At 40.2% G+C, this 10,021-nt stretch overlaps 1 protein-coding gene across 1 annotated transcript in view; it reads right to left on the bottom strand.

Annotated features, from left to right (window-relative positions):
• Positions 1-5,587: 5,587 nt before the first annotated feature.
• The window catches only part of hnrnpll (heterogeneous nuclear ribonucleoprotein L like), a 44,434-nt gene continuing 40,000 nt past the window's right edge, over positions 5,588-10,021 (bottom strand). Inside the window, exons 11-14 of the mRNA XM_087837444.1 lie at positions 8,663-8,864; positions 8,202-8,259; positions 8,021-8,119; positions 5,588-6,043 (exon numbers count right to left, since the gene is read on the bottom strand). Coding sequence (XP_087693570.1) covers positions 5,988-6,043; positions 8,021-8,119; positions 8,202-8,259; positions 8,663-8,864 — 415 coding nt within the window. The 3' untranslated portion in view covers positions 5,588-5,987. The remainder of the gene's footprint in view (positions 6,044-8,020; positions 8,120-8,201; positions 8,260-8,662; positions 8,865-10,021) is intronic.

Below are 10,021 nucleotides of genomic sequence, written 5' to 3'. Positions count from 1 at the left end.
GTATCCGTTCATTACAAAGCCGAAATCCTCCTGACATCGAAAAGCTGCAGGATTATTAACGAGGCAAATCCAGCAAAACAAAATGTCAAATCCTAACCCTGTTGTGGTTGTGATAGTTGTTACTGGGTTAGCAGGGCGGTGTCTTCTCAGAACAAGTCAGCACGGTGCTAAAACTTTGGCCGAAAACTCTTCAGTGTTTAGAGGCGAGCCCCCTCAGGAGTGCTGGGATCTTACTGAAAGTAGCTGCGTTGTCTCAGCGCTGCACACAGCAAGCAGTGTTTATCAGCAGTGTTGGGGAGTAACGGAATACATGTACCGCCGTTACGTATTTAAAATACAAAATATGAGTAACTGTATTCCGTTACAGTTACCGTTTAAAAAGGTGGTATTTAGAATACAGTTACTTTGTTGAAATAAATGGATTACACGGCGGTACTTCCCTGTTTCATATTGTGGCGGGTCAGGACTGTTTGGGTTTTGTTTGACAGCTACGTTCTGTTGTTCCAGGCGGCCGCGTTACGGTTGCCATGGTTACAGGGTGACGCTCTCTCTCTGCGTGTTTCCTGGGTGAGAGAGGCCTTTTTGTTGTTGTTGTGCTAAGCTAACAGGCAGAATGCTACAGGTATAGCTCTAAAGAATGTAGCATCATAGGCAGTGTAGTCCGTGCTGCAGGGAGAATGGACTGCCATACACGTTATGTGTCTGTGAGCGAGGGAGGGAGAAAAAGGAAACGTATGAGGAAAAGGAAAAAACGGGAGCTGGAAGCATGTAAATATAATAATAACCACTGCAGCCAAGAAGAGAGCCTGACGAGCCCAGCTGTAAGTAAGCTATTAAGACTCGACTGTACACCGTGTTCGTGTTTTCCTCTGAAACAATAAGTTCTGTTGGAGCAGCCTTTCAACGCCTCTCTCTGTCTCTGCTAGCAAAGTTGACCCAGACAACAAAGTAAAGCTAGTTTTCAGCTACGAGCCCGACACAGAACCCACCGTATTAGCCAGAGGTCCCTTTACTACGGTTCGGAGCCGCGGACCTTCAGTAACAGTAATAAATCACAGCAATAGTACATTCATGTAGTTGTAAACAGCATGATAATATATTAAGTAATCCAAAGTATTCAGAATACGGTACTCTCATTGAGTAACGTAACGGAATACGTTACAGAATACATTTTGGGGCATGTAATCTGTAATGGAATACATTTTAACAGTAACCTTCCCAACACTGTTTATCAGTAATGTCATCAGTATTACTGATGGTGCAGAACCTTCCTAAGCAAAGTGGACTAAACGCAGCCCTAATCCCTGATATGGACAGGCTTAGATGGAGCCTGGTTCAGCTGCTACTCCATTCCTCCAGATTTTGATCCTGCTTCCTCTTAACCATGCCTGCCAGGGTGGGCCTCTGCCCATTATTATTCCCTTAGGCAGCATCATTAGAAGACATAGCATACATTTTCACTGCTATGCAGATGACACCCAGCTCTATCTGTCCATGAAGCCAGATAACACACACCAATGAGTTAAACTGCAGGAATGTCTTAAAGACATAAAGACCTGGATGGCCTCTAATTTAATATGGTATCTAACCAGATGCTTACTCTGGATGCCAGTAACACTGTAGTTTGTGCTTATCAGAAAATATTTTAAAAACTCCCTGAAAAGCCTTCAGCTAATCCAAAATGCTGCAGCAAGAGTGCTGACAGGGACTAGAAAGAGAGAGCAGATTTCTCCTGTATTGGCTTCCTGTTAAATCCAGAATTGAATTCAAAATCCTGCTCAGGCTTGTATGATCAGGCCCCAGTTTATCTTAACAAGCTTATAGGACCATATCGCCCCAGTAAAGTGCTTTGCTCTCAGCCTCCTGGCTTACTGCTGGGTCCTATGGTATTAAAAATAGTATGTGAGGCAGAAGCTTCAGCTTTCAGGTCTCTTTTCTGTGGAGCAGGTTGTCAGGTTGGATTTGGGAGACAGACGCCTTTTTTAATTTTAACATTAGGCTTTCCTTGTTTCCTTGTAACTTTCCTGGTTGACGATGCATATAGTTAGGACTGGATTAGGTGACCCCGAATATATTAATATATCAATTATAAGATCAGGCGAATTCAAGCCTTTAATAAATTTGTCTCCATTGTTTGGGCTGAGCAGTAATTGGACAGTTTACTAAACTAGATGTAAGAACTGAGGAGAATCTCCCTACAGCCCCCTCTGAGCCTGCCTTTAATCATATGTAGTCCTAATGTTAGGCCACAGATACACCACCTCCTTGTCACATTATTATATTTCAGATTCAAGGTTGTTTCGGGGGGAGTGGTTGGTGCAGTAAGCAGGGAAGTGTTACCAAACACGTTTGTTGTTTTGTGGGTCAATTACATTAGCTTGAATTCCTGTTCTTCCATTCAGATCTCCAGTTAGAAGCGTGATGTGATTTACCCAAGGCCTCATCCACACCAATACCAACTTCCCCCAGTGTCTATTCTTATGTGTAGACATTGTCTTTAATTTTAAAGACAGCTGTGACATCATCACATCCTGTGACAGTGACTGAGCAGCTCGTTTTGATATGTTTCAGTTAATACAAGCACACCAACATCTTTAAAAGATTGATGAAGGCAGGAGGTTCCAGCTGTTTCTCAAAGAAGACTAACATAGTGCATGTACAGTGGGACAAAACTGAATTAACATAAAAACTACTTATACATTTATAATACTGAATATAATTCATTATGTACTCTATGGAGGCATGTACTTTCTGTTATATTAGCATAGTACAAACTGTTACTGTTGCCTTCTCATTGGCTCTTTAGTGGAATAATTCATTTTTTCCAGTTCAATTCAACTCCATGGTTTTAAAGGTAACTAGCTTACAACTGTAGCTCATCACAGACTGTACAGAAACAGCTGAGACCCTAAATATGGAAACAAAATGTGCAAAGACTTCTTGGTCTTTCTTTTGTTTGTATAAAAATCCCGATACAAAGAATAAACAAGAGGATCCTTATCACGCAGGTTTTCAGCTGACATTGATAACGATGTGAGGGGACAGCTGTGTGCGACTTCACAGCCTCAGAGTTGATTCAGTTTGAACAGGTACGTATCATTTAGACCACAGAATGAAATAAAACAACATTGTTTTATGATTTTTTTAATGACAACAAACTATTAACAATATTAAACATTTACTGTCTTAAAATCATACATAACTTACACCTGCTTCCTTGTCTCAAACCATCAGTTGTGTGATTAACACTCAGGCTGTTGCCATGGTTACATTTCACTGCTGCACTGGGTCGTTCACATTTTACAAAAGAACAAATGTAGAACTAAAAGATAAAAGTTAGTATGTAACAGCGAATCCAATCATCTGAATGTAACATTTTGTAGTAACCCATGTAACTATATTTAGTAACAAAAATATAACATTTCTGTTATTTCAGTGCTGAGAGGGTTAAGAACTCATAAAGGCCCTCATTTGTCCAAAAACACCCCAAAATAACCAAAAAAACATAAATAAAATCACTTTAAACAGCACGTTACATACAAACCTCTTAGTGCCCATTTACAACTGTTACACAGCAAGTACATAAGCAACAACTTGTCTGTTATTATTGCTTATGTTCAAATATTATTTACAACAAGGACGCCTCAGGTCTAGAATCAGTGAGTCTGTAAAGGATTAAGCAGAGACACCTGGCTCTTTGTCATTTGTATATCATCCAAAACAGTTTTACATTTTTTACCTTAGATTTGAGATTAACAGACGGAATATTGCTCAAATTAAAATGCTTTTTATTACGAGTTATTTCCTTGAATTCTGTCCTCAGTAACTGTTGTGCAGTGCAAACAGATCACAGATTTGTATGATGCAGATGCAATTAAGAGATCGAGTTTGGGACACTTAATGATTCTCCCTGATATTTATTCTCCAAATCTCTAAAATCCAGCATAAGTGATGAAGAGCATTCCTCCAAATCTTACTTCATCATTGTTAGTAGCGTAATGCAGGAGAGCACTGTCTAACTCAAAGGTCCAAAACCCCCCACGGGTGTTAAAATGGCTTGAGATCATGTGACTGTGGGTGAAACGTCACATGACTCACACACAGTAAGCCCTTATGTCCACAGATGGAGTTACTGTGATCCTGGAAAAGACCACAACCATCAGGAAATGTTTCATCCCGGGTTAGATGTGATCCCTCTCCTCTTGTAAAAGTGTCAGATTCCAAGTTTTTCTTTTCACCCACCTGGATTTTCTGCTTGGACAAATGTTCTGTTATTCTTTTTTCAACATCAATGCATTTTATACTGGAATGAGCTACAGCACATTTCATGTTAAAGCTTCAGGTTCACATCTTTTAATTGTTCGATCACAATATTAGATCTAAATATGCTATTTTCTATTTTTGACGTCCCGCTCTTTACAACCAGCTGCTTGCTGACCTGAGATCAGTTAAAGCTGTGCTCCCTGTTTAGTCACACAGGCCTTCACTCAGTGGGTGTTTTTGACTTTTTTCTGCTTTTTTAAATTATATTTTGTGGTTCTCATTGTAAACGTACACGGGTTTTAGCACGTGTGCTGCATAAATAAAATTGCCATATATATCAACACAGGTAGTTTACATCCTGTTACAACTGAAAACATGTCATCTTAAGGTAACAGCATTTAAAGATCGCACTGACAAGCTGATGCAATGTGTCCAGTATCCCCAGTTTAATCATCTAAGAAGCATTGAGTGCAGATACATGCAGAAGTCTCCTCTCAGACTCGTGGCTAATGTTGTTCTCAGCTCGCTACAGATCAAAAAAGATAAACAAGAATAACTCATATTCTGATCTCTGGATTGTAGATTTGTACTGTTTTCAGTTCACATCTATTTCACTGTTACAATAAAGGAGAGTCCAGCAACTCTGTGACATAACATACATTTTGATTCTAAAATGACCTCAAATGAACACAGCACGCAATTGATTTCTATTTATACAGAAAACACAAGAGGTCGCAGCTGACTCTAATAAAACCCACTACAATTTTTCTGTGTACAGTAAGTCAAATACTGATATATTAAAAGATCTACAGATATATGCACAGAATTCTGGGGAAAACGTCAGTAGACTCGTTTTAAACTCACATTAAGTGGGGAAAATAACTTTGATCCACTTTAAAATGTAAGAAAAATGTTTTCAGTCGATGTCAACGTCTCATTTTTTAACATGTCCAGACATGGAAACTCATTCCAGGCTCCTGTCTGCTTACTAATATGTCATTAGACAGGTTTCTGACGTGGGCTGCTTCGGGACACTCGAGGTGTATAAAATGTGTATCGTCCTCTGAAGTTTCTCAGCAAATATCATGACAGAGAGTGTTTCTTCTCTACAACTTAGTCTACATATTGGATTCATTTCTTTAGGTTAGGCTAAAATAAACCAGACGCGTTTTTTTTACAGGAACAATAAAGTTTTGTTTCTGATAAACATAAATAGTCACTGAAACCTTGATGACATTCCTAACATGATTCCTCCAGATGTCACGTGTCATTATTTTGATAGTAAACTCATAAATTAGCTACGCGTCTCATGCTGACCAGCTCGGTCTGTAAGCTGAGCTCCCACAGGGCAGCACGTTTATGTAACACTAAGAAACCTTAAATGACAGCAAGTTAAAATTGTTTCCATTTGTAATTTTTTTTTTAAATTTTTTAAACATAAAATGTGACTTCAGTTGCCTTCACAGACGTCTAAATGTAGAGTGGATTCCTCAGAGTGTCCATTACCACGCTCTTCTTTGGTGGCCATCAAACTCAAAGTGCTTTGATTGGTCAGTAAGACTAGAAAAGCACTCTATAAACACCCGTCCATTTCCATCCTTTGTTATTCTCATCCGTGTTTCTCTCTGCCTCACTCCTCTTCGCGTCTGCCTGTCACGCTCCCTCCTCGGGTCAGAGGTCAGCTATCAGCAGGTCCAGCAGCTCTCTGTAAGCTCGGTAGCTCTTTATAGATGTGATGAGGTGGAAAAACACAGTTTGAGTGTGTAGGGGTTGGACCCATCTGAAATAAGAAATACACAAACAAATGCAAACTTAGCATAACAGCCTGACGGTGTGTCAACTGTGATAAAGATGTAAGGGCAAAAGGAAAGGTACGGGTTTGGCTTGGCTTCCATGTATTTGCATTTAGCTGGAAAAGTGTGTGTGTGTGTGTGTGTGTGTGTGTGTGTGTGTGTGTGTGTGTGTGTATACCATTGTCCTCAGACCAAGTGAGGACAATGGTCTAATTTCTGTCCACTATGAGATGAAGGAGAACAACAGCCTGATACCTGCAGGCCTGACAGCAGCAGATGTGTCACTGCTGTAACACCTGTAACACTCAGCAGTCGCCTCATTGTTCTGACACACAACAAAACTTTTGACTGCACTACACACTAACTACACACTAACTACACAAGATTTGTGCTAAATGTCACAAATCTCTCACATCTCAAAACTCCTAAAACTTCCCTCCTTCCTAAACAACTAAATGCCATGTTGCCATATCACTTTTTGATTGGTCCACATGGTACATTTTTCGACCAATAGGAAACGGGCGGGGGGGGGGTTGGCGTTGTCTTTGCTCACAGGCTTTTGAGGTTTTCCTTATAAAACACCGTTTTTACCGTTTCTTCCTGCAGTAAATATAAACAACGACAGTATTCAGGAAGAAAAACAAACATTGCAGATATTTTATCATAACTCTGGTTTTACTGGCCGATCAACACAATTTAAAAACTGGTATAAAGTCCACACTTTTTCCATCAATTGTTCCGTCTGTCCTGCTCACATCTGCAATGGTTGTACACGTTGACATTAACGTGGCTTCACTCCACATCAGCTGCTTTGCTAGCTAAAACACCGGTGCACTGCAAAACATTGCAAAACAGAATTGTTAAAGTTTTAATTTTAATTTCAATTCAGTTTTTTTTTTGTGCGCAACGCAGATTTTCTGTGCGCAGAGACCGTGCCAGCAGTGTGCAATTGCGCATGCGCGCAGCTTAGAGAGAACATTGGTCTAAGAGCTCTTCATGTTAAAAGAGAGCCATGCGCTGCTTGTCATATACTGGGTTGCCTGCGTCGAGCGGGTGGGCGTTGCGGCTTTACGCCACCATGACATGCTTTGCGGCAGGGCTATCTATGTGCAGTTCTTCTCTTAGCTGCCACACCCGTTGTTGTGCTGTTATAACCCATGCTGGACACATGTTCAATAAAGCAACATCATAAGAAAGCTACCGAGTGGGCATTCTACACTGCTAAAAGGACAGTCTTAGCTCTTCACTTTACTATGGCAAGTGTCCTGGAGGACAGTTTAGGATTTGATGCCATGTAAATAAAATTACATTAATTTGAGGATGTGACAGTGCAGTATAAAATGTAAAGCATGGTTAGTACTGTATTTTCTGCACTATTAGGCGCGCTTAAAATCCTTTAATTTTCTCGAAAATCAACAGTGCACCTTATGTATGAATTCTGGTTGTGCTTACTGACCTTGAACCGATTTTATGTACACGGTGCTCAGAAATCTGTCAAAAATATTTTAGTGTGACTTTGGTCGCTACGCAGCCGCACCGCTTGGATTGTCGCAGCATTACGGCTGCCTCGCGGGGTAATCTGGGTCCTAAACTCCGTCCTCTTCAGGTCCCAAAGTCAAACGAACACTGTGGCATCACTGAGCATTGAAAACTGTCTGAATTCTTTCATCTTTAATAAAATGATCAGCGTTCTGCTTTACCAGGTGTAACAATTAAGTTTAACATCCATGAAAACAGGATTTATTACATTTAACATAGTTAGAGGTTAGCAGGAAGTCCACAGTGCAGACTTTCATCCTCAAGGAATTAAACTAACATTAACTGCATTAACTGTTTAAATTTCACAAAATAATTTTTTCTACTTCAGATGTATTTTCCAGCTCCACATTCAGGAATTATTTGTGAAGTTCCCAGCATGAGACTGACAGAGTGGGCAGGGATGGATGTTTTTCTCATGGACTTACTGGGAATCCTAATCTGGTAGTGGTTGAGAACAGTAAGAACCTCCACAGCCTCTGTCTTACTGTCAAACTCCAACAAGCCGGAGATGGTCTTAGAAGAGGCTGAAAAAACAGACTGAACATTAAAAGGCAGGCGATGACCACATTCATGAGACTTCATCTGTTCAATCAAATGTCTACTTACGTTTGGCATCAAACATCTTAAATTTGACAAAGCCAGGCAGATCATGCTCCGTGCACAGCTACAGAAACACAGACAGCAGCGTGTGAGCAGTTCTGCACTAGGCAACAATTAAATATACAACTCATCAGCATTTGTTATACAATGTGGGAGTGGATTTCTTTATGGCAAAGACTGCTCAAGAAATCAGGCTCAGCTCAAGAGAGGATCTTTGGGCCTTTAAGGATATCGTGTTAATTCAGAAAAACAGGGCAGTCTTCTTAATAAAAATGGGTTTTTTTGGAATTTCCAAGATAATAATCATATTAATTCAGGAAAAAACAAGACATTATGAAGTAGATGGATTACCCTTTGAATACATCTCTGTATGATAGGATAGAAAATGTTTTAGGAGGTTTGGAATACCTTTAAACAGTTCTTCACAGTTACACAGAAAAGACGGTGAACAGACAGAAGCACTTTACCCTCAGTAAATGATCCTGTGATATGCACGGAGGAACGTTATAGTAGTGCAACACTGCAGATGGAGGCTGGATGATGTTTTTGGAGGCTTGTCCGGCACTGCTAAAGCGATTGTTTCTGGTCATAGCAAAGTCCTTATAGCTGCTGCTGCCATCCTCTAACTCAAAAACCTGGCTGGGGATTACTGCGTGCTGCTTCGACACACTGCGAAAACCAAAAACATCAACTGTGTTACTTATCTTATCAAATCCATGCATAACAAATCTACTGATCATAAAGTAGTCAAGATATATAGTCAATATACACAGAAGTAAAGAAGTATATGGTGCCAAATTGCCTCAGTGCGGTTTATGTTGTAAGATAAACACAAAAAAAAAAATAAAGAAACCCCCCCAACAATCATATGACCCACTATAAGGAAAGCACTTTGGCGACAGTGGGAAGGAAAAACTCCCTTTTAACAGGAAGAAACATGCATACATACATGCTTCCCTTAGGCAGCATCATTAGAAGACATAGCATACATTTTCACTGCTATGCAGATGACACCCAGCTCTATCTGTCCATGAAGCCAGATAACACACACCAATTAGTTAAACTGCAGGAATGTCTTAAAGACATAAAGACTTGGATGGCCTCTAACTTTCTGCTTCTTAACTCATATAAAACTGAGGTCATTGTACTCGGCGCTGAAAAGCTTAGAAATATGGTATCTAACCAGATTCTTACTCTGGATGGCATTACCTTGGCCTCCAGTAACACTGTGAGGAACCTTGGAGTCATTTTTGACCAGGATATGTCCTTCAACGCACATATTAAACAAATATGTAAGACTGCGTTCTTCCATTTGCGCAACATCTCTAAAGTTAGAAATATCCTGTCTCAGAGTGACGCTGAAAAACTAGTTCATGCATTTATTACTTCCAGGCTGGACTACTGCAATTCATTATTATCAGGATGTCCAAAAAACTCACTGAAAAGCCTTCAGTTAATCCAAAATGCTGCAGCAAGAGTCCTGACAGGGACTAGAAAGAGAGAGCAGATTTCTCCTGTTTTGGCTTCCCTTCATTGGCTTCCTGTTAAATCCAGAATTGAATTCAAAATCCTGCTCCTCACATACAAGGTCTTAAATAATCAGGCCCCATCTTATCTTAATGACCTTGTAGTACCATATCACCCTATTAGAGCACTTCGCTCTCGCTCTGCAGGCCTACTTGTTGTTCCTAGAGTATTTAAAAGTAGAATGGGAGGCAGAGCCTTCAGTTTTCAGGCCCCTCTTCTGTGGAACCAGCTTCCAGTTTGGATTCAGGAGACAGACACTATCTCTACTTTCAAGATTAGGCTTAAAACTTTCCTTTTTG

Source organism: Neolamprologus brichardi, unplaced genomic scaffold (genome assembly GCF_056152115.1).
Source record: "Neolamprologus brichardi isolate AB-2024 unplaced genomic scaffold, ASM5615211v1 NODE_ptg000033l+_length_6344489_cov_1, whole genome shotgun sequence".
Classification (NCBI taxonomy): Eukaryota; Metazoa; Chordata; class Actinopteri; order Cichliformes; family Cichlidae; genus Neolamprologus; species Neolamprologus brichardi.
This window is presented reverse-complemented; position numbering and strand designations above follow the sequence as displayed.